Source organism: Heteronotia binoei, chromosome 20, assembly GCF_032191835.1.
Source record: "Heteronotia binoei isolate CCM8104 ecotype False Entrance Well chromosome 20, APGP_CSIRO_Hbin_v1, whole genome shotgun sequence".
NCBI classification, from domain to species: Eukaryota; Metazoa; Chordata; class Lepidosauria; order Squamata; family Gekkonidae; genus Heteronotia; species Heteronotia binoei.
In genome coordinates, this window is record NC_083242.1 from 10,438,962 (window position 1) to 10,463,801 (window position 24,840).

Here is a 24,840-nt window from a genome sequence, read left to right on the forward strand (position 1 = left end):
ATTTCGCTGTTAAACTTCCTCCGAGGATTTTCTATAGGCTTTTATTTTCCAAATTCCACCATCAGCAACGAAGTGGGTAAGACAGAATTGTCTCCGTGCTCAAGGTAGAATTTGGGGGAAAAAAACCCTGTAGAAGATCCTCCGAAGACACTTAAAACCAAAATGCATAAGGATCTATAAAGCTCTTAAGAAATATTTCCACCTTGCACCTGCCTTTTCCCTTTCTTTCCAGTTTTAGAGACTAACGCTGTGCTACTTCTCTGGAATTGTTTGTGGGGTAAACGTACCCAGTCCTTCTCTGTATACTGCCCAAAGAGGGGGAAGAATCTACCTGACCCTATCACTTGAAACCAGGGCTTCTTTCTGCAGCAGGAACTCCTTTGCATATTAGGCCACATCCCTAATGCAGCCAAATCCTCCTGGAGCTCACAGTAGGCCCTTTACTAAAAGCCCTGGAAGCTCTTGGAGGATTGGCTACACCCGGGGGGGGGGGGGGGAGGGTGTGCTACAAGAAAAAAGCCCTGCTTGAAACAGAGAGCATTTCTGAATGATGAGTCAGTCTTACTGGATCTTAAAGCAATATTTGCAACAAACAAGAACTGATGTTCCTGGGTCTTCCTTACAAAATAGTTCTTTATTTACTTTATTTATACGCAGCCTTTCTCCTTAATGGAGACCTAAAGTGGATTATGTCATTCTCCTATGACATACTGACGAGAGCCAGTTTGGTGTAGTGGTGAAGTGTGCGGACTCTTATCTGGGAGAACTGGGTTTGATTCCCCACTCCTCCACTTGCACCTGCTGGAATGGCCCTGGGTCAGCCATAGCTCTGGCAGAGGTTGTCCTTGAAAGGGCAGCTGTTGTGAGAGCCCTCTCCAGCCCCACCCACCTCACAGGGTGTCTGTTGTGGGGGAGGAAGGTAAAGAAGATTGTGAGCCACTGAGACTCTTGAGTGGAGGGCGGAATATAAATCCAATGTCGTCGTCTTCTCCAATCCTCCATTTTATCCTCACTCCAACCCTGTGAGGCAGGTTAAGCCGAGGGTGCGCAGTTGGCCCCAAGTCTCTGTGGCAGGGGGAGGATTCGAACCTGAATCTCCCAGCTCCTAGCCCAACACTTCAGCCTCTACACCACGCTGGCTCTTGAACCCATGACCCCTCAGGGAGAGCTCCAGAAAATACCTGATTATGAATCTCCGACTTCGGCACCTGATGGAGGTTCTCCAGGTGAGAATGGAAGAGGTTGCTCCGGATGAGTTTCACCCCCAGCACGAACTCGATGATGTAGCCGATGGTGCAGTCGTCCGGCAAGCGGATCTTCTCCGCTGTGCTCATAAAGTGACCGCCACTGTGAGGGGAATGGAGAAGGAGAGTTAAGAGGTGTGGGGAAATAGCCGAGGGGTAATTCTGCTCTAAGCGAGATACAGCAGTGTAAGTTATTTCCCAAACATTTGGCTTCTAGGAAGGAAACAGGTTGGAATTAAGATTGGCGAAGACCTTTTACAGAAGACGAGGAGGAGAGGGAAGAAGAACTGGATTTATATGTCACTCTTAACTCAAGAGTGGCTTACGATCTCCTTCCCTTCCTCTCCCCACAACAGACACCCTGTGAGGTTGGTGGGGCTGAGAGAGCTCTGAGAGAACTGTTCTTTGAGAGAACAGCTCTGAGAGAACTGTGTCTGGCCCAAGGTCACCAAACTGGCTCTCGCCAAATTTAGATCTTACTGCTCCCGCTCCCCTCCCCAGCATCTCACAATGTTGTTTTCCCCTCCTCTGCTTTATCCCCACAACAACCCTGTGAGGTAGTGTCGGCCAAGTGGGTGTGACTAGCCCATGGTCACCCGGCGAGCTTCCATGGAAGAACGGGCATTCGAAACCGGGGTCTCCCAAAATCCTAGCTCGACTTAACGGCTATCCCACACATTAGCCCGACAGCCTGGAGACCGAGCGCCAGACTCTTTACCTGGCCCAGGGACTCATCTTCAGCGCTAGTCCTCGGCTAATGCAGAAACCGGCTCCGCCCGTTGCGAACCAGAAGCTGACCGGATGCTGGGGAGGAAGAAAAGAGAACAGGTTCATAAAAGCTAATCTCAGCCGCTCTCTCTGCAACACCAACCTTTCAGACGGTCTCCATGGTGTGGAGGGATCACCAGACCCAACTCGGTTGCCGAGGAATGGAGACCGAGAGTTTCCTCACATTCCCTTTGAAAAGTATGGTATCCTCTCAGCCAACCCTTCCGATTAGGTTTTGTACGGATCGCCCATTTAACATACTCTTCAGTTTATTTGGTTTACCCTATGTAATTGGCCTTGACAAGTCCCACTGAGAAAGGCGGACTATATAGACCAAGTTGCTTTCTGTCCACCTCTCCCTTCCCCATCTGCCTGCCTGCCTGCGTTCCTGCTCTCAAACATCTGACATTTATTCTATGTGGCTCTTATGTTAACCAAGTTTGGCCACCCTGATCTAGATATTAGCCTGTCATCATCCCCTTCCTTTCCTAAGCAATGCCAAGAGACACCACGTTCTCTCATCATTGGGGACTTCTCCTCCATTTCCTCCTATTTCCAGTTTCTACGTTATATTGAAGTTTGTAGCACAAGAGTCCCCAACCTGCTCTCCGCTGGGACCCACCAACAGTTTTCCTGGTGCCCACCAAGTATTTTTAGGAAGTGGGCGGGGACACATGAGGATTTTGCCTCTCAAGCCTTCTGATTGGCTGTGCAGATTTTTAAAAACACAGCTTGGGCAACAGCTGCTGCCACAGCGCAAAGACCTGCACGGTGAGATTTAAGGGGCAGCTGAGGCAACCGGTTTGTGGCTGGCTCCTGCAGCAGCCATTTTGCGGCTGCATCCACCATACAGTGTCAGACAGGTTCTTGTGCCAAGTTTGCTACTGGCTGACCACAAGCAACAAACTTGTCGGTGTGAACGAATCCATCCAGGTTAATCGCTACCGTGAGAACATTCCCCACATTCAACTCAAACGGCGCTTCGGGCCAAAGACTTCTAGAGATCAGTCACATAAATCAGCCATTCAGTCTGGGCTCAGGCACCCCTGGCTCTCTTACCATCTTGTTCTCACTGATCCTCTCGCTCGCCTCGATGGGCTTGTCCAGACTTGGCTTCCCAATGTAGATGTCTTGTGTGTGCGGGTAACTGGAGAGCAGCTTGACCAGTGTCCGCACGTTCACGTAGTTATCGTCATCCACATGGCAAAACCACCTAGAGGAACAGCGGTGAACGAGGGACCGGGTTAGAACCAGCACAAGTGAACACACCTTCTATTTTCGCACAATCCTTTTCACTAGCTAGAATGCTCCACTTCCGGGCCCGTGTTGGAACTGCATCCAACAGGAGTTCAGATGCCAAGTTTGCCATTGTAATGCAGAACAAGACAGGGAAAGAGGTGAGTTTCCATCTCCTGGAGGCAATGTTCCCTCTAAGCGGCAGAGTCTTGTGAGCAAAAATTCTACTTCATGAGCTGCTAGTATTAAAGCTGTAAGCTACTGGCATTAAAGTTGTGAGCTAAGACAAAAATGTGTGAGCTGGAGGCTAAAAATCTGTGCGCCAGCTCACACTAACTCAGCTTAGAGGGAACACTGCCTAGAGGTTGTGTCCGTCATGGGAAGCCTTCCCACTTGCAATGGACTGGCCTTTAAACATCCAGGGGTGTTTAAAATGTGTGACACACGGGGTGGGGGTGGGGTTTGTAGCAAGAACTCCTTTGCATATTAGGCCACACAACCCAATGTAGCCCATCCTCCAATAGCTTTCAGCAGGCCCTGTAAGAAGAGCCCTGCAAGCTCTGAGAGGATTGGCTACATCAAGGGGGCATAGCGTAATATGCAAAGGAATTCCTGCTACAAAAAAAGCCCCGGTGATACGTTTGAGAAGGCTGAAAATGCTCTCTGTGCACAAGGGTACACGGAACCAAGGATTCTGGGGCACTGCCCATGGAGTTTTCCCAGCATTCCCTGCTGCCCCCCCCCTTCTGAGCCACAGAAGGATCATTCTCTGGGTCATGGGACCCACAGAGAGGACTAGCCCTACAGGTTGTGGGTCTGCAGTGAGCACGCACAAGGGGATGAAACCGCTTTTCCTTCCATGAGCAAAGCTCTGATAAGGAAAGGGATCTAAATAAGTGAGCAGTGACTCACAAAAGCCCACCCCCTGCCTCCAGTTTTGTTAGTCTTTAAGGTGGATCTAGACTCACGCTCTCACAGGGTGTCTGTTGTGGGGGAGGAAGGGAAAGAAGACTGTGAGCTGCTCTGAGACTCTTCGGAGTGGAGGGCGAGATATAAATCCAATATCTTCATCTACCTCACAGGGTGTCTGTTGTGGGGGAGGAAGGGAAAGGAGATTGTGAGCCGCTCTGAGACTCTTCGGAGTGGAGGGTGGGATATAAATCCAATATCATCTTCTTCTACTGAAAGCTTCCATCTCTCAGGGTCAGTCTTGGCAGCTCTGACTGGTAGTAGTCACATGACTAGTGTCCCCTCTAAGCTGAGCTGGTGTGAGCTAGCTCACAGGTTTTTAGCCTCCAGCTCACATATTTTTGCCGTAGCTCAAGAAGGAGGACTCCACAGCGCAGTAATTGATGCAGTCGCTCACGACTTTAATGCCAGTCGCTCACAAAGTAGAATTTTTGCTCACAAGACTCTGCAGCTTAAGAGGGATCGTTGCACACAATCTGATCCTTTGGACTAGTCACTAGTAACTGTAAAACAGATTCTCTGCAACTGAGAGTCAGGCCAGTTTGCAAACCACGTCTCCCCCTGCCCGCACTTACTTCCTCCCCGATTCGATGAACTTGTCGTATTCGACCGCCATCTTGCAGGACAGAGCTTGTCGGCTGTGAGCGGATGAACAGTTGGTGTTGATGACGTTCCCTAGAGGGAGGGGAAAAGACAGACGGGGACGGTCACCTCTGCAAACTTCTACCCAGCTTGGAATTCATCGAACGTCCCACTGAGTGGCAACCACCTTAGGCACCCTTCCCTGGTCCTAATGTTTGGGCAACCTTGAATGGCGTGAAGCAGGCCAGTTCTGGGAAGCTAAGAAGATTCGGCCTTGGTTAGGACTTGGGAGGAGAGACTGCCAAGGAAGTCTGGGGCTGCTTTGCCGAGGCAGGCATGGCAAACCACCTCTGAACACCTCTTGCCTTGAAGACCCGAGGGGGGACACCGTAAGTCGGCTGCGACTGGACCACATTTTCCATGACCACCTCCAATCCCATTCAGAGCATTCGTGGCTCGACATGCGCCATCCCAGAATCCACAGCAATTTTCCAAGAGACACGAGGGTGACTACCCCAGCATCATTCTGGAAGTCGGAAAGGATTCTGGGAGCAGCATCTCTCACCCCATGATCTTTCTGTATCCTGCATTTCACGGCCCCGTGGGTCCAGCCATTCCTTTCTTTTCTTGCCTCCTACATCAAATGCCTTCCCCTAGTGCAGGGGTGGCCAAACTGTGGCTTGGGAGCCACATGTGGGGTTCTTTCACACATATCGTGTGGCTCTTGAAGCCCCTACCAGCCCGCCAGCCGGCTTGGAGAAGGCCTTTGTCTCTTTGAATCACTTCTCCAAGCCAAGCCAGCTAGCAGCTTGGAAAATGCATTTAAAGTTAAAGCTGCTTTCGTTCCACCTCCCTCCCCCCCCTTCCTTCCTTCCTTTCTTCCTTCCTTCCTTCCTCCCTCCCTCCCTCCCTCTTCCGGCTCTCGAACATCTGATGTTTATTCTGTGTGGCTCTCCTGTCAAGCAAGTTTAGCCACCCCTGCCCTGGTGCATCAAGAAGAAAAATCGTCCTATGATACAACAGATTGCGCTGGAATAAAATGCGGGCTACACTCCAATGTGCCTCCATTTATTTTGGATGCTCGCTAGTAGGGAAGTCATGTTGGTCTGCTAAAATAAATCCAGCGGCACCTGAAATATGGCTGGCTTTTATTTCAACATTTTATTTCAACATTGACTTTGACAAAGTAAGATTAGGAGCAAGCCATGGTGAGAGAAACGCTAAGTCTTTTGAATGCAGCTGGATTTTTGGGTTTAATTTTTGCCACAGCAGCCCAACACACCCAGGATTGCTTTTCCAGTTGCAATCCAAAACAAAGTTTAGGATTCATGGGGAAAGTTCATGAGCAGGAGGGCAAGAAGGATTGCATCAGGTCCTAGTTCTCATGGCCCTTTCTTACATGCCCAGAGAAATGCTGCTGCCACTTTGGGGTCAGGCAGCAATTTTTCTCCAGACCAGGGATCCTGGAGGTTTCTGCCATCTTCTGGGCATGGAGCAGTGGTCACTGGAGGTGTGTGTGTGTGTGGGGGGGGGGGGGAGGTATTTGTGACTTTCCTGTATTGTGCAGGGGGTTGGACTAGATGACCCTGGAGGTAAGAACATAAGCCATGTTGGATCAGGCCAGTGGCCCCTCCAGTCCAACACTCTGTGTCACATAAGAACATAAGAGAAGCCATGTTGGATCAGCCCAATGGCCCATCCAATCCAACACTCTGTGTCACACAGTGGCCAAAAAAACCCAGGTGCCATCAGGAGGTCCATCAGGACACTAGAAGCCCTCCCACTGTTACCCCTCCCAAGCCCCAAGAATACAGAGCATCACTGCCCCAGACAGAGTTCCAACAGTATGCTGTGACTAATAGCCACTGATGGACCTCTGCTCCAGATGCTGATCCAATCCCCTCTTGAAGCTGCCTATGCTTGTTCCTTCCAGCTCTCAGATTCTATGATCCTATGAAAGTTGTGTCCTTCTAAGCCCCTAGACTTCAGTGGATTTCGAAGTGTGGCTCAGACTGCGTGGCAAGCACAGCTGAAAAGAGCAGTATTTCTGATCAGCCCCAACCAAAAATCTTTGTTCAGGAACCTGAATTTTCCCAAAAAGGGGGTCTGCCCTTCGCTTCCCGTGCCCTGGTGTAAGAAAGGCTGGGGAAGAACAGATAAAGAGGGCTGTTTGAACAAGAAGGCTGCTTTCTTTTTTTTGTTCCCAAGTTTATAGCCAGGTTTCTCCCCCCCCCACCGCCCCCAAGAATGTTAACTCCAAAAAGAGGAGGGGTTACAAGCGGTCCCGGCTAGTGGCCTCTGAAGGGGGAGGGGGAAATGATTTCCCAGGAGAGAGTTGTCATCCCATTCAAAGGCCATTTTCCCATCAACAGCCACCTGTTCCTCACTGGGCTGTCTTGGGTGGGGGGGGGGACCCATTCAGGGCATGAATAGAGGACATTTGCATCTGAAGAATAGCGGGGCCCTGACCCAGTCTGGGGGGGGGGGGGGAGCAAGGCTGCTCTATAAACACTCGATGAGTAAGTTCCCCCTCCTTCTCCCCCCCCCCTCCAATTCAGAAAGTTAATCTGCACGTTCTCTGGGGATGAAAAAGGCACCTAGTTAAAAAAAAGCCCACCCCCATTTCAGAAGACCATCTGCCCCGTCCTGCGTCCTTTGCAAACCCATCGCAGTGGTGTGGAAGAATCCATAAGCCAATGCAAAAACACGGAAGCCAAAAGCATGTGTTTGGCAAGATTGTTGCACTTGAGAGAAAACAGGAAGTGCCTGAGAAAAACCGAACTATCACCCCCCTAGATTAAGATCTCTGGAACCCCTAAATTTTACTGTGCTCTTTCTAAGAAAGGAAAGGTCCCCTGTGCAAGCACCAGTCGTTTCCGACTCTGGGTGACGTTGCATCACGACGTTTTCACGGCAGACTTTTTTACAGGGTGGTTTGCCACTGCCTTCCCTGGTCATCTACACTTTCCCCTCAGCAAGCTGGGGACTCATTTGTCCGACCTCGGAAGGATGGAAGGCTGAGTCAACCTTGAGCCGGCTACCTGAACCCAGCTTCCACTGGAATCGAACTCAGGTTGTGAGCAGAGAGTTCAGACCGCGATACTGCAGCTTTACCACTCTGCGCCACGGGGCTCCTTCTTTCTTTCTAACCCCCTCCCCCCAACCCCCCCCCCTTGCTTCTGGGCTCCATTGTTCAAACACCCTGTGAGAATTTGGCTGAACTCTTAGACATGACAAACTTTTTAATATTTCCCCCAACAAAAAAATGGGGAAATAATAAAAAAAAAAAACACAGAAAGCAGACAGATGGAATCTTCATCGTGCCACTGTGGCCACATAGGAGAAAGTAATTCTAAAAGTATGATGGGGGTAAGGTTTTATTAGGACAACTATAATCCGAGAAGCATTTTTAAGGTAGATGCTGAGCTGACAGAATTTAGTACACCTGGAGATTACAGGGGGTGTGTGGCATATGCAAATAAATTACGCAAATGAGTTGTGCTGATGAGCTCCGGCACATCTTTTCCTACGAAATGACCCCTGGTTGGGTGTGGTTTTTACTTTGTCCTTTTCGGACAGAGGGACCCCAGGAGGGCGAGCAAGGGGCCCAAACTTCCCAGACCTTCGACTGTGAGGTCTGCCCTGGCGGGAGAAAAGGTCAATATCTCCTTTGGTGCTGTGCGCGCGCACACACATCCAGCCCAATTGGCACTCTGTGTGGCTGTTACCAGGGCCTTTTTTTGTAGCAGGAACTCCTTTGCATATTAGGCCACACACCCCTAATGTAGCCAATCCTCCAAAAGCTGATAAGGCTCTTTTAGTACAGGGCTTACTGCAAGCTCTTGGAGGATTGGCTACATCAGGGGGTGTGGCCTAATATGCAAAGGAGTTCCTGCTACAAAAAAAAGCCCTGGCTGTTACTATGCTTTAAACTACGGGTGGGGAGCGTCCAGCGCAAGGACCATTTACGGCCCTCGAGGTCACTCGGTCTGGCCCTTGGGGATTGTTGGGCCGAGCCAAGCCACATGGCAGCCTCCCCGGGGCCTGGCTGGCTGGTGAGGATCGCGAGGCCCAGCCGCACCGTGCAGCAGCTTCCGCAGGGCCCAGCTGGTGGGAGTGACCACCAGTTCGATTTGCACTCGATTATCCCAGATGGTGTGGCCTAACATGCTAATATTAGGGGATGTGGTCTAACATGCTAATGAGTTCCTGCCAGAATTTTTCTACAAAAAAAAGCCCTGGGCCCAGGCATTTGCCTAGGACAGCAGGTCAGGGGGTGTGTGCACACCAAATTAGGCTCCTCCCCCCCATGACTTCAAATAGAAAAACAACTATTGACATTAATTTTGCCGCCCCGAATCATTCTACCTTAGCGGAGGCACTGTTTTTTAAAGTTGTTATGATGTTATAAATATCCAAATGGCCCTTGGCAGAAAAAAGGTTCTCCACCCCTGCTTTAAACATTACTGGGGGAATCAATTCAAGGATTAAGCTGGGAAAAGTACAGAAGGGATGGGGGATTGGAGCACCTTTCCTGTAAGGGGAGGCTGGGGTCTGGGACTTTTCAGTTTAGAAAAGAGACAACTAAGGGGGAAGGAACAAGAGAAAGGTTTATAAAATGATGCACGAGGTGGAGAGAGCTGACAAAGGGAAATTTTTCTCCCTCTCCCAAAAGACCAGAATTTGGGGGTGTCCAATGAAGCTGACGGGCAGTAGATTCAAGATGGACAAAAAGAAATATTTTATACCCAGAGTGATTAAAATGTGGAATTTGCTGCCGGAGGATGTAGCAATGGCCACAGAGATAAACAACTTTAAAAGGGGGTTAAATAGATTCGTGGAGGTTAAGTCTGTCAATGGTTACGAGCCATGGGGACTAAAGAGAAGCTCCACATCCAGAGGCAGTAAGCCTCTGAATCACAGAGCCAGAAGGCAACACCAGGGGAAGGCCTCGGCCTCTATGCCCTGTTGTTGGCCTCCAGAGGAACTGGTTGGCACTGTGTGAGACTAGATGGACCACTGGTCTGACCCAGCAGGGCACTTCTGATGTTCTTCTCAAGGGAATGCCTTGGCCTCTATGCCCTGTTGCTGGCCCTCCAGAGGAACTAGTTGGCCACTGTGTAAGACAGGATGCTGGACTAGATGGACCACTGGTCTGATCCAGCTGGGCCCTTCTGATGTTCTTCTCAGAGGAAGGTCTCAGCCTCTCTGCCGTGCTACTGGCCATCCAGAGGAACTGGTTGGTCACTGGGTGAAAGAGGATGCTAGGCTAGATGGACCTCTGGTCTGATCCAGCAGGGCTCTTTTGATGTTCTTATGAAGGCCTTTACCCCTATGCTCTGTGGTTGGCCCTCCAGAGAAACTGGTTGGCCACTGTGTGAGACAGGATGCTGGACTATATGGACCCTCACTGGTCTGATCCAGCAGGGTTCTTCTGATGTTCTTAGGCAGGTGAGCAGGAAAGAAGATACCAGTGGAGACTTGGCAGTGAGCAAAGTGAGGGGAACCTTGGGTAGTCTCTGGACTAAATGGACTACTGTGGTCTGATCCAGCAAGGCTTTTCTCTTACGTGTTTCTAATCCCGCTGACTTCAGTGGGCTTAGAAGGACGAAACTCAGGGGAAGATGGCACTATAAGAGAAATTACACCAGGAGGTGGTGGCGGCTACAAGCATAGCCAGTTTCACAGAAGAAGATTATGGAGCAGAGGTCCATCAGTGGCTATTAGTCACAGCTTACTGTTGGAACTCTCTGTCTGGGGCAGTGATGCTCTGTATTCTTGGTGCTTGGGAGGGAGCACAGTGGGAGGGCTTCTAGTGTCCTGGCCCCACTGGTGGACCTCCTGATGGCACCTGGGTTTTTTTGGCCACTGTGTGACACAGAGTGTTGGATTGGATGGGCCATTGGCCTGACCCAACATGGCTTTTCTTATGTTCTTAGGTCTGTGGAACCACGAACAAGTCAGGGATTCAATATATCAACTCACTGGTTCTCTTCTTGAGTTCTTCGTCTTCCCCATCTGTGAAGATGAAGGTCTAAAAAGAGAGAGAGAGAGAAACTTTTAAGCAGGGCACTGCTAGTTGTTTCCATGAACATTTTCTCCTTCTCAAAATCCCAGCATTGCACATGGAAAGCTTCCTCACAAATTCCGTAGTTCTGTAACCCTCCCATGGGGATGATGCTTCCCCCCCCCCACCAAAAAAAATACTTGTGAAGCTGCCCAAAAGTAGACCACCACATCTGGGTCTCTCCATCCACATTAATGCCAGTGCACCTGAACATCAAAAACAGCTGAAGCAGAAGGGACAGGAAACCACTGAACATCCAGAAACAGGAAGAGTTGGCACCCTTCCTCAAAAACTTCAAAAGCGGCTGGCGATCCAGATGTAGCCCTTGAGCTGAACAGTCAGCCCTCCTTGGTAAGATGCATGGTCCCATCCCCCCCCCCATCCCAGTATCAACAGCTTATTTATTCAAAACATTAGTATCCCGCCTTTCCACAACGCCCAAAGCGCAGGGCTTTTCCCCAGCAAGGGTTCTGATAGGAGACTGAAGATTTGATTGGCTGTGGAGATTTAAAAAAAAAAAAAAAGCTTGAAAAGGGAATTTGTCAGATCCATGGAAGAGAGAGGCTACCAGCCATGATGACTAAAGGGAACCTCCATGTTCAGAGGTAATCAGACTGAATCCCAGTGCCAGGAGGCAACATCAAGGGAAGGCATAAGTCTCTCTGCCCTGTTGCTGGCCCTCCAGAGGAACTGGGTGGCCACTGTGTGAGACAGGATGCTGGACTATATGGACCCTCACTGGTCTGATCCAGCAGGGCTCTTCAGATGTTCTCATGAAGGCCTCAGTCTCTCTGCCCTGTTGCTGGCCCTCCAGAGGAACTGGTTGGCCACTGTGTGAGACAGGATGCTGGACTAGATGGACGCCCGGTCTGATCCAGCAGGGCTCTTCAGATGTTTTCATGAAGGCCTCAGTCTCTCTGCCCTGTTGCTGGCCCTCCAGAGGAACTGGTTGGCCACTGTGTGAGACAGGAGGCTGGACTAGATGGACCCCTGGTCTGATCCAGCAGGGCTCTTCTGATGTTCTCATGAAGGCCTCAGTCTCTCTGCCCTGTTGCTGGCCCTCCAGAGGAACTGGTTGGTCACTGTGTGAGACAGTATGCTGGACTAGATGGACCCCTGGTCTGATCCAGCAGGGCTCTTATGATGTTCTTAGGCAGGTGTGTGGGAAAGAAGATATCAGTGGGCACCTGAGAGCGGGCAGAGCAGGGGAAGGAGACCTTGGGCACTCTCTGTCCAGGGCCTTCCATCACCCGGTCCCGGCCCTGAACAACACGCTTCTCTGCACCCGTCCCCCCCGCCTGCCTTGAGTGCCACAAAATCCCTCTGCCAGGCGCTGATTCACCTCCAATTGCCGCCTGAACGGGGGCCAAGGGAGGCACCGCTGCCCCGCCCTCCCCTACCTGCCACCTGCCTGGCTGCACTCGCTTATTGACACAGGTAATGCCCGCCATCTGCCACCGGTTTCCAGGGAAGGGAGCCGTCTGTTTGTTTTGGGCTGGGAGGGAGAGCAACGGGTGGGGAGAGAGAAAAAAAGGACCGGCGGGATCTTTCAGAAGGGGCAGTAAACAAAGGCAGCAAAAAAGGGGGGAAGGGGGAGGCGCTGCAACCAGCTGCCAAAAATATATTAAAAGCGAAGGCGGAAGAAAGAAAAGACAAAGGGAGAGCCAGGGAAGGGAGGGGGGGGAGCCCTTGGAAGTGGTGAATTACATCTGGAAGTCTGTGGCCACCCATCAGTTAGGTGGGGGGGCTGCTTCTCTCTCCCCCTTTGAAGAATGCAGTTGGGGGGGGGGCTGGAGAGACCAGGGAAGAGAGACACTCCGCTAACAATAGCCGAGGTTCTTTCAGCCGACTTAATGCAAGTTCGCAATGATGCTTGCTCTCCATTAGCATACAGCTGGGCTGGTTAACTGGAGGAGAAGGGATCAGGCCAAGGGGGGGGGCAACTGTGAAAAACACTCCATTTAAGGGGGGGGAAGGGGGACGCTAGGAAGAGTCCTCGTGAACAAAAGGAGAGAATGTGGATGGGACAGAGAGGGGAATGGGAAGCAGATTTTCCGCTAAGGGCGAAAAGAAGGAATGAGAGTTTCGAGATAAAAGCCTGGGAGATTCTCTGAAAGGCCCATTCCTGCTTTTCCATTCTCTTGGCTCCCGCCAACACAGAGCCCAATTTCACGCTAGACCTTTAATCCTGGTTTAACTCTGTCCGCAGACTGACATTCTATGCAAGAATCAGAGGAGCCAACTCTATGACTCTATGATTCTGGTGTAGAATGTCACCTTGGGGACAGAGTGAAACCAGGATTAAAAGTCTAGTGCAAAATTGGTCAGAAAGTGGCTTTTTGCCCCCTGATTCCAACTTTATTCAAAGTATTTCTTAGCTGCCTTTCTTCCTATGGCGCTCAAGACGGCTTGAGATATTAATAAGAAACCTTTTTTAAAAGCCCGTCAAGCTAAAATGTCAAATCACAATTCAGGACTGTTTTTGTTCAGTGCACTCCTAAATAAAACAGCTTTTAAACTTTTTTTAGAAAAACCTTACTTTTTAAAGTTTTCAAACTTTTTTTTTTTAAATCAGCGGTGCAGTCTCTAAGGCCGCACATGAAGGCGAGCTTGCTGATCAACAATACCTGCGCAAAGTCACATGAACAAGGGAGAAGAAGATGAAGACACTGGATTTATATCCCAACCCTCCACTCTGAATCTCAGAGCCGTCACAATCTCCTTTACCTCCCACCCACCCCCACCGCCCACAAGAGACACCCTGTGAGGTAGGTGGGGCTGAGAGAGCTCTCTCAGAAGCTGCCCTTTCAAGGAACTCCTGCAAAAGCTATGACTGACCCAAGGCCATTCCAGCAGCTGCAAGTGGAGGAGGCGGGAATCAAACCCGGTTATCTCAGATAACAGTCCACACACTTAAGGAAAAAGGACAGGAAAGGTCCCCTGTGCAAGCACCAGTCGTTTCCTACTCTGGGGTGATGTTACTTTCACAATGTTTTCACGGCAGACTTTTTACGGGGTAGTTTGCCATTGCCTTCCCCAGTCATCTACACTTCCCCCCCAGCAAGCTGGGGACTCATTTTACCAACCTCGGAAGGATGGAAGGCTGAGTCAACCTTAAGCCAGCTTCCACGGGGGGGGGGGGGATCGAACTCACATCATGAGCAGACTTAACTACTAAGCAATTAACTACTACACACTTAACTACCACGCCAAACTGACTCTCAGGGACAAGGAAGGAGAGGACAGCGGGGACAACTAGAGACACAGAGACCCTAAATAGCTCATTTGCGGCCTGTCCTGTCAAGCAATTCAGATTTATGACGAAGGAGCAGGATTTCACATTTCCTTGGCATGGAATTTGGGCTCCTGACTGGCAGCGTGTGTTTCATTTCAAAGCACAATTCCACAACTGCCAATGCCAGGCTGGGGGGGGGGGGGGTGGAACCTTTGGGGGGGGCAGGGTGGAAGCTCAAAGAGTGGAGAAAGTTGGGGAATAGATCCAGGCGGGCAGCTGTGTTGGTCCAAAGCAACAGAAAAAGTTGGCATCCAGTAGTACATTAAACAAAGTTTTATTGTGCTTTTAGCACATTTAAGCTTGCATTCTCAACAAAACTTTGCAGATTATTTTTTTTTTTGCAGACTCCAACTCTGCAGATTTTTTTTTTTTTTAAAAAAACAGCAGCTGCCATTCACAGCACAAGGATCTTTGCTGTCGCTGAAGTTTGGCCGCGGCTATCGTTTTGCGGCTCCACCTCCTGAGGCAGCCATTTTGCAGCCGCACCCACCACACCACGTCAGAATTCCAAATAAACCAGCAGGCTCAAGTAGGCCGAGGATCCCTACTCTAGACATTTTCTGTCAATACCAAAATCTCTGGAAGCCACAGTTAATCAGATACCCCGTGTGGACTTCTGGGGGAGCAGGGTTTCAATTGGGCTTTGATGCTGGGTATTCTGGGGAAAAGACTCCAGTCAGGGCTTTTTTGTAGCAGGAACTCCTTTGCATATTAGGCCACACATCCCTGATGTAGCCAATCCTCCAAGAGCTTACAAAAGGGGAGGGATGGTGGCTCAGTGGTAGAGCATCTACTTGGTAAGTAGAAGGTCGCAGGTTCAATTCTCAGCATCTCCAACTAAAAAGGGTCCAGGCAAGTAGGTGTGAAAAACCTCAGCTTGAGACCCTGGAGAGCCGCTGCCAGTCTAAGTAGATAATACTGACTTTGATGGACCCAGGGTCTGATTCAGTATAAGGCAGCTTCATATGTTCTCATATGACCTGTACTAAGAGCCCTGTAAGCTCTTGGAGGATTGGCTACATCAGGGGGTGTGGCCTAATATGCAAAGGAGTTCCTGCTACAAAAAAAGCCCAGGGCCTCCAGTACTCTATTGGTTTCCAGAGAACTTTCTCCCAACAACAGTGCCGACTACAAATAAACTGCCCTTCTGACTGCTCATCGGCCCATCCCTCCAAGATGTATTCCTGACATGCAAACCCACTTAGGTTCACTGAACCAAACTCACATACTCAGCACTGACTTGACTTCAAACAGGGGTGTCAAACATGCAGCCCAGGGGCTATCAGACCCCCAAGCAACTGGCTGCCAACTGCTTCCTTCTCCCCCTCTCTCTTGCTTCCTTCTGCATCACAGTTTGCTTTGCCAGACTTGCTCAATAACACAGGAGCCACAGAGCAAAACCTCTATTTTCTCCATTGGCTGAGACTCCTCTCTTGAGGAGGAAGGAAGAGTTTAATTTGCCAGACTCTCTCAACTACATGACAGAACTGCTGAGCCAAGCCTCTCTGACTTCTGTTGGCTGAGGCTCCTCCCGGTCCCTGGAGGAAGGAAGGAAAGAGCCAGAGCTTCCTTTCCCCAGTTCCCTGGATCGCACAAGAGAGATACAAAGAAAATACCTTTAAGACCAAAGAGTGCTAAGTCTCATTTATGTCAGGTTTGGCCCTCATTACAAATGAGTTCGACACCCCTGGGAGCAACAGATGAGGAACCGCGCACACCTTGAGCCAGGTCAAGCTCTGCGTGCTTTAACAACCTGCAATCCATTCTATGGATACCCTGCAAAAGCCAGCCAAAGGTTGGCGGGTGAAGAGGCAGAAAAGAAACCACTCACGATCCCCCTTCTGGGAATTCCATGAAAAAAAGGAGAAAAAGTTTACTTGATTAGATCAGGCGCTACATCTCCAGCAACTGTGTCTTAGCTTGTTCCCAGAAATAGCCCCTCAGCTAAAGCGTCTTGCAGTTATAAATAGCCCCGAAGTCTTTTTTTGGGGGGGGGGAAATTTATATATATGTAAATGGCCGGAATCAAAACAGCAGATGCCAACCCACTACCGATTACATCTCCCGGGAGAAGGAAGGAAGGACAATGCCAGTTGCTGGTTGGGGAAACAGGAGGCAAATGCTGCCTAACAGGAAAGGACCCTGCAGGGGCTTTGGAAGTCGGCTCTGGAAAGGTGCAGCATATCCCCCCATCTCCCTGGGGCAGGAAGGGTACAGTATGTCCCTGAGCCGCAGCGTCACCTCCTGGAACAATCTCGCCCCGCCATGTTCCCTGCCTCCCACCCACTCTGCTCTCCCCCCCCCCCCCCAGCTCCTTCCTGCTTTTGAGTAGGAGCCCAGCCAGGAAATTCAATTACAAGGCAAAACAATTGCACCCCCCCCCCTAAACACACACGCACACACACACGAGTGACTTCTTAATAAATGTGTTACGGAGGGCTGAGATCAGCCTTGCCCTGGGCGTCTCTCCAAGTTCCATTCTGCAAGCCACAGGCGGAGAATGTGGAAGGCCACCACATTTGAGAGGGGAGATGAATCTCCCCTCCGTCAATCCTAGAGGAAAGCAGCTCCTGGAATGGCCTTGGGTCAGCCATAATTCTCGTAGGAGTTGTCCTTGAAAGGGCAGCTTCTGTGAAGGCTCTCTCAACCTCACAGGGTGTCTGTTGTGGGGGAAGATGATAAAGGAGATTGTAAGCCGCTCTGAGTTTGATTCAGAGAGAAGGACGGGATATAAATCTGCAATTCTTCTTCTCATCAACTGTCTGGTATACAGTCAACAGGAAGCTGAGCACGACATTTCCTCACCAAACATAGCTGTGAACATGTTTCTAAACTTTGTTCACACAATGTTTTTTTTTTTAAAGTGTACACCTCTAAAGTGTCAGGTCAGGTAGCCCAATACACAAGAGTTTCCAACTAGGATCTGGAAGCCCTGAGTTCGAATCTCTGCTCTTGGCAGAAGCTTGCTGGGTGACCTTGGGCCAGTTGCCATCTCCTAGCCTCACCTACCTCACAGAGAGGTTGTTGCGTGGATAAAACAGAAGAGGGAAGAGCAATGCGATGAGCGGCTTTGGGTTACCCCTGGGGGGAAAGGAGGGGTATAAATAACTAAATAAACATGGAACGCATAAACCCGTGATGTGGCTCTAAAGGAGCAGACTTGGGTGCAAGTCCAAGCCACCCCCCAAACCTCCAACTTATAGTGGTTAAGAGCCGGGGAAGCCAACTTGCTTAACCTAAGAGCCACATAGACTAAATGGCAGACGTTGGAAGGAAGGAAGGAAAATAGATGGGGAGGGAGGGAGAGGTGGAAAGAAAGCAACTTTAAAATGCATTCTCGAAGCCGCCAGCTGGCTTGGCTTGCAGAAGTGATTTAAAGAGACAAATGCCTTCTCCAAGCCAGCCGACGGGGCGGTGAGGGCTTCAAGAGCCACACAGTATGTGTGAAAGAGCCACATGTGGCTCTCGGGCCACAGTTCAGCCATCCCTGGTTAAGAGTGTTGAACTTGGATCTGGAAGACTCAGGTTCGAGTGCCCCCTTTGCGCCCAGTGACCTTGGGTTGGGCACGCTCTCTCAGCCTAACCTACCTCACAGGACCGTCATGAGGCTAAAAAGGAGAAAGGGAGACTGGTGTGAGCCGCTCTCGGTCCTCGCTGGGAAAAAGGTGGGGGTGGAAACAAACTGAAAAAACTTTGGGGGTTGGTAGAGACCAGGCTGCAATGACTCCGTGGTGCTGGCAGGCCCTCTGCACATGACCAGAGGTCTACTACTGTGCCTTCCGGTGCCTCGTGAGTGGATCAGCTGAGCTAGCAGGCGAGGATCCCAAGCGACATTTATTTATTTGTTTAATTCGATTTATATCCTGCCCTACCCCACCGAAGCGGGCTCAGGGCGGCTCGCAACATAAAAATTCTAACAATAAAATTAAGAATTAAAATACATTAATAATTTGCACAATAAAATAAACGCAATTCATCAGTGTGCCATCCCACAGCCTTGCTTGAAATATTCAGACATGTAGGCACCTCTGCGAATCAACCCGTAGTTGCCAGCACAGCTAAGAAAGAACCGTTAAAAGAAAGAAAACGGGTTTCTCTCTCTCTCTCCTTCTCCTCTGCTGCTTACTCAGAGCCTGTATTGTGCGAGGACCCCGGCTTAGGGACACTCAGGAAACCTCATTGTTTCTGAAGGCTGAAATTGAAAGAAACACAGGATGCCAAAAAAGGGGAGGAAAGGCCTGGGGAACAATAGTGGACACCCATGGAGAGAGAGAGAGAGCCAGAATAATGCGGCTGGGCCCTTTAAGGCTCATATGGAACAGACGCCGCAGGAGAGAGAGACTGGGTTGGAAGCAGGCAGTGCAGACCCCCGTTCTGGCAGATCAGGCCACGCTTCTCCTTGACACCTTTCTCACTGCGCAAGGATCGATCCCCTTGGCTTGACTTTTACCACTGGGGTCCACCTCAACCCCATATAAAGGGATCTGACTACACTGGAGGTCCCTGCCTTTTTTGAGCCTTGGGGATTCTGACACAGTGCGGTAGGAGTGGCCAAAACAAGGCTGTCACAAAAATGGCTGCTGTAGGAGGAGGAGCCAGGCACAAAATGGCCGCCACAGCTTACCTTCAGTCACAAAATGAATATCCTTGTGGCTTCTACCATTGGGGTGCACCTCAATCCCATATAACGGAATCCAACTGTAAGGGGGGGGGGGGTCCCCTGTCTTTTTTGAGCCTTTGAAGTTCTAACAGTACGGTGGGTGTGGCCAAAAAAGGCTGTCATAGAAGGTGGAAAGGGAAAGGAAAGGTCTCCTGTGCAAGCACCAGTCGTTTCTGACTCTGGGGTGACACTGCTTTCACGTTTTCACTGCAGACTTTTTTTAATGGAGTGGCTTGCCATTGCCTTCCCCAGTCTTTTAAACTTTCCCCCCAGCAAGCCAGGTCCTCATTTTACCGACCTCGGAAAGATGGAAGGCTGAGTCAACCTTGGGCTGGCTACCTGAATCCAGCTTCCACCGGAATCGAACTCAGGCCGTGAGCAGAGAGTTCAGACCACAGTACTGCTGCTTTACCACTCTGCACCATGGGGCCGCTGGTGTAGAAGGTGGAGCCAGGTGCAAAATGGCCGCCACAGTTTACCTTCAGTCACACAATGAATATCCTTGCGCCGCGATGGTAGCTGCTACCAATCTGCACAAGCAATCCAATCTCCAAAGGCCAATCAGAAATCTTTCTGGGCAAAAACTCCACCCGGCCCGGCCCACCTTCTTAAAAAAAAGCATGTGTCAGGAAAGGGGAGGATGTGTGCCATAGTGCCCATTAGCACCTTATTGAAGACTTCTGGACTGCACCATAAAGACTAACTCAAAATAATTCCAATATAGGTTTTGGAGAATCATTCACGGTGCATTTGATGATGACTCCATCACATGCACGGGAACATTTATTTATAGGTGTCTGCCTGGTGGAGATATACTCCGATGCATCTGACGAAGTGACCTCTGGAAGTGACCTTCTCCTGGAATTAATTCTGTTCGTTTCCGAAGGTGCCACTGGGCAGACAGGAGACAAACCACTAAGACAGCCCCGTCCAAGCCTAGGCCGATCCTTCTCCAGCGCAGTGGGGGGAAAGCAGAAGTTGTCCATGCCACCTTGTCATACGACAAGCTCGTTTCTGTCACGCGGCCCGTCTCTCGAGATGAGTCACAAAACCATTTCCCCTTCCCGGCAGGCCCCCGGGACAGGAGCTAAAAGTAGCAGCAGATATCTCCAGAGTTCATTGGCAAGGACACCCGCTCACTCCTACCTTGGAGCTGTTCAACCCAGGGGGGAGAGACAGACACACCCCCCCCCCCCGGCCTGCTCTCTGATGTCACCTTCCACAGCCATCTGAAACCGCGTCTTTCAGGAAGGCAACCCGAAATCCAGACACGGGAGCGCAAAACTGGATTGCGGAAGTCTTCCCCTTCCACCCGTCTTTGGCCAGACGCCGACTTTGGTTTCGGCAGGGAGGCAAAAACAGGATTGCAAAATGGACCTCTTGACTTTTTTATGACATCACAAAACCCTCCTCTGCCGTCTGAGTGCCTGAAGGGCTGACACCCAGTCTGTTCCTTTTTCAGAAGGATCTAGAACGTGTTCTTCTCCTGGCATGGGGCTTTGGCTCAGTGGTAGAACGTCTTCTTGGTATGTATGCAGAAGGTCCAGGTTCAATCCCTGGCATCTCCAGTTTTAAAAGGATCAGGCCGTCAGTGAGGTGAAAGACCTCTGCCTGAGAGCCTGGAGAGCGGCTGCCGGTCTGAGTAGGCAATGTTGACTCTGTCTGGCCCATGATCTGAGTCACTATAAGGCAGTTCCCCCCTCTGTCAGTGGTAGACGCTTTGCTTAGCATTCAGAAGACCCCAACTGCAGTCCTGGAAATCTAGTTTTAAAAGGATCGGTGATGCCAAACACCTTTGGCAGGGGTGGCCAAACGTTCATAATATAAGAGCCACATAGAATAAATGTCAGATGTTTGAGAGCCACAAGACACGGACATCACATGTTTGAGAGAAGGAAGGAAGGGAGGGGGGAGGAAAGGAAGATGATATTGGATTTATATCCCACCCTCCACTCTGAATTTCAGAGTCTCAGAGCGGCTCACAATCTCCTTTATCTTCCTCCCCCACAACAGATACCTTGTGAAGTGGGTGGGGCTGAGAGAGCTCTCCCAGAAGCTGCCCTTTCAAGGACAACCTCTGCCAGAGCTATGGCTGACCCAAGGCCATTCCAGCAGGTGCAAGTGGAGGCATGGGGAATCAAACCCGGTTCTCCCACATAAGAGTCCATGCACTTAACCATTACACCAAACAAGGAAGAAAGGAAGGAAAATAGATGGGGAGGGAGAGCTGGAAAGAAAGCAACTGTAACTTTAAATGCATTCTCCAAGGTGCCAGCAGGCTTGGCTTGGAGAAGTGATTTAAAGAGACAAAGGCCTTCACCAAACCATCCAACAGGGATGGTGGGGAGAGCGTGTAGCTCCCAAGCTGCATTTTGGCCACGCCTGGGTGAGACCCTGGAGACCTGCTGCCGGTCTGAGTAGACAATACTGATCTCAATGAACCAGAGGCCCAACTCAGTAGAAAGCCCTCCGGGTGTCCCCTCCAACCCTGCTGCAATGACCAAGTTCTTTGGGGTCACCGTCTCGTGAGAAACCGACTGGTGTCCCCGGGATTGGAAGGGGGCGGGTGGCTTTTCCTCGAAAGAACGAGTCCGAGGCACAAGATCCAGCCCTGCGTGGCGCTGAGCAGATCTTCCTTAGACTCCGCACTTTTTGAAATTCCCACCGGAAGGGGCGGAAGAGGCAAGTTGGGCGGGATCCTTCCAGTTCCCTTCACCGCTGCCTGTCAGACAGCCGGGAAAATCCCTGGTGCCAAGAAGGGAGGGGAGGCCGAGACTCCGAAAGCCTTTCAGAAAGGCCTGAAGTTATTTACCAAAAAACACACCATCTTCGCCCGGCAAAATTATGTACACAGACGGGCCAGTACAGACACTCGTTTCTGGAAATGCCTTCTTTTTTTGTCTTGTTGTCAAAACTCACAAGAAAAAAAAAACGCCCCTTGGGCCCTGCCAAAACCCTCAGAGGAACAGCTGGCGCAAAGACCCCAGCAGAGCAAGACGTGACCTCTCTCCCACTTCCCATCCAGCAGAGCCTGTGGTTACAGGGCTTTCACAAGCGGCGCGGCTCCCTCGCTCTCCCTCATCCTAGCCTGGCGCTCTCCAGTCTCCTTCCCTCTGTAATTTTAAAGGTTACTCTACTTAATCTCCCCCAAGGGGACAATGGCCCCCTTGTGCAATTAGGTGCCCGCACAGCCCTCCCACCGCACGCACCACGTATGCCTCTCCGGGACTCCGGTTTCCAGCCCTATTATTGAGCCCTGAATGGAAAGGCCGCACGGCCCCGGGCAGCCGATTAAAGAGCGCCGAGGCTCTGTGCGGAGCTGGCGTTGGCGTACGAGGGAAAGTCTATTAGTGCAGAATCGAGGGCAGGCTGGGAACATCCCATGGTTCCACAATGCACCCTGTCTACAGACAGACCACACGTCGACAGGATAGGCTGCATTGCAGGGTCAACGTTCCGGGGTAGCTGTGGGAACCGGCAGCCTTTGCGGGGCTTTTCTTTTTTGTAGCAGGAACACCTTTGTATATAAGGCCACGCCCCCCTGATGTAGCCAATCCTCCTGGAGCTTACAGCAGGCCCTGAATTAAGAGCTCTGTAAGAGCCCCATGGCGTGGAGTGGTAAAGGTGCAGTACTGGAGTCTGAACTCTCTGCTCTCGACCTGAGTTCGATCCCGGCGGAAGCTGGTTTCAGGTAGCCGGCTCGAGGTTGACTCAGCCTTCCATCCTTCCTAGGTCGGAAAAATGAGTACCCAGTTTGCTGGGGGGGAAGTGTAGATGACTGGGGAAGGCAATGGCAAACCACCCCGCAAAAAGTCTGCCGTGAATACGTTGTGAAAGCAACGTCACCCCAGAGTCAGAAACGACTGGTGCTTGCACAGGGGACTTTCAGCTCCAGGAGGCTTGGCTCCATCAGGGGTGTGTGGCCTAATATGCAAAGGAGGTTCTGCTACAAAAAAAGCCCTGTGCATTTGGGTATCAGCTTGGTGTGCTTATAGAAAGAGATGGTGCTCTATCCTCAAATATGCTGGCAGTGCTGGCTGCCCCAAAGGAAGCTTCCACCATTGTTAGATTACAGCCCGAAAGTACTTTAGAGACCAACAAATGTTTCAAGACAAAAGCTTTTGAGAGTCGAAAAGTTATAACCCTGGAACTCTGTCTCTAAGGTGAAGAGTCATTGTCATTAACACATGGAACTCGCTGCTGCAGGAAGCGGCGGCAGCTATAAGCATCAACAGCTTCAAGAGGGGGTTAGATCAACATCTGGAGCAGAGGGCCAACAGTGGCTGAAGAAGAAGGCTGCAGATTTATACCCCACCCTTCTCTCTCAATCAGAGACTCAGAGCGGCTCACAATCTCCTATGTCTTCTCCCCCCACAACAGACACACTCTGAGGTAGGTGGGGCTGAGACAGCTTTTCATAGCAGCTGCCCTTTCACGGACAACCTCTGCCAGAGCTATGGCTGACCCAAGGCCATTCCAGCAGCTGCAAGTGGAGGAGCGGGGAATCGAACTCGGCTCTCCCAGATAAGAGTCCACACACTTAATCGCTACACCAAACTGGCTGTTGCCCTCCATTCATCTCCTCTCAGGCATGCAGGTGACTTTACAGCATCATCTTCTTTGAAGTGCTACAATTGACTGTGTAGTTCTCTCCCCCGGCCCCAGAATGGAGAAATACATTCCAATACATTCTGCTGCTCGTCACATTGCAATCTACTATTTCGATCTGTTGTTCCAAATAAGACATAAAATAAAGAGGATGTCTAGCCCTTCTGGGGGATTGATGAGAATACAGATGTAAGGGCTGAGTTAGATTAGCACATGCAGTGAGACAAGAAACCAATATCCCTGTTAAGTCCTGGGGATTCCATTGCGCTGAGTGTTCTAGTCTGTTCCTGAAGTTCCCTGGAAATAAAACTGCTAGCTTGAGGTCACCCATTGAATGTCCTGGTTAAAGTGTTCTCCTAAAGGTTTCTCAGTCTTGTGATTCTTAATGTCAAATTTGTGTCCATTTATCCTTCAGTGTAGGATCTGACCTGTTTGCCCTATGTAGAGAACCCAAGGGCATTGTTGGCATTTAATGGCATATATAAGAATAGAAGACCAGCATGTGTGAACAAGCCTGAGACGGTGTTAGGTCCAGTTATATGGGTGTGTGTGGCAGCAAAGTTGGCATCTGGGTTTGGTGCAAGCTCTGATACTACTTTCCATCTTGATGTTGTATTATTGAGGGTGAGGAGTTGTTTGAGGTTGGGGGGCTGTCTGCGCACAAGCCTGCCCCCCCCCCAGTACTTGTGAAAGAGGTCACTCTCCAGCAGAGGTTGTAAGCTGCTGATGAATTGAACTGTTTTGAGTTAAGAGCTGCGTGTGACCGCTAGTGGCGTTCCGTTCTTGTCTCTTTGGGGCCTGTCTTGTAACAGGTTTTCCTCTGGGTACCATTCTGACTTTGCTAATGCCGTTTCTTAAGTTCATCAGGTGAGATACTTGAGTTCCAAAAAGGTTTGTTGTCGATCAGGATGTATTTCTCTGGTCTTATACGTTGAATGAAGCTTCGTTGGCTTTAAAGGCGCCCCCGGACTCAAACTCTGTTTTGGAAACACTATGCTCGTTTTAAAAGGCATCCAGTTAAACGGTGTCTGCCTGGAACGCAGAAGATGTATTATTATCTCCAGGTGGTGGCTGGGGACATCCTGGAATGACAGACAACCCAGATCGGTTCCCCTGGAGAAAATGGCTGCTTAAGAAGGCGGAGTCTATGGCATTCCGCCCCACGGAAGTTTTGTCCTTCCACAAAGCCCGCCCTCCCCAGGCTCCACCCCCCCAAATTGCCAAGTATTTCCTAGGCCGGAGGTGGCAATATTCCCTGACATTCAGTGTTTGGCTCCGCCTTCTGTGGCAGCCATTTTGTGGCTGCCTTCCTCATACCATGTCAGCCTTCCAAAGAAGCCCACAGGAACACAGTTGGGGACACCTGTGCTAGGAGATGAATTCACACAGTCCTCTCCTCCACACACATAAA

The 24,840-nt window shown here is 50.5% G+C and overlaps 1 protein-coding gene across 2 annotated transcripts in view; it reads right to left on the bottom strand.

The window, feature by feature from the left end:
- LFNG (LFNG O-fucosylpeptide 3-beta-N-acetylglucosaminyltransferase) overlaps positions 1–24,840 on the bottom strand; it is a 139,506-nt gene that overhangs the window by 97,824 nt on the left and 16,842 nt on the right. For both annotated transcript variants that reach the window (XR_009556494.1, XM_060260489.1), the window contains exons 2-6: positions 10,785–10,833; positions 4,793–4,892; positions 3,072–3,225; positions 1,963–2,048; positions 1,182–1,347 (exon numbers count right to left, since the gene is read on the bottom strand). Coding sequence is in view for 1 of the 2 variants with exons in the window: in XM_060260489.1 (XP_060116472.1) it covers positions 1,182–1,347; positions 1,963–2,048; positions 3,072–3,225; positions 4,793–4,892; positions 10,785–10,833 (555 nt within the window). In the remaining variant the exon portion in view is untranslated. The remainder of the gene's footprint in view (positions 1–1,181; positions 1,348–1,962; positions 2,049–3,071; positions 3,226–4,792; positions 4,893–10,784; positions 10,834–24,840) is intronic.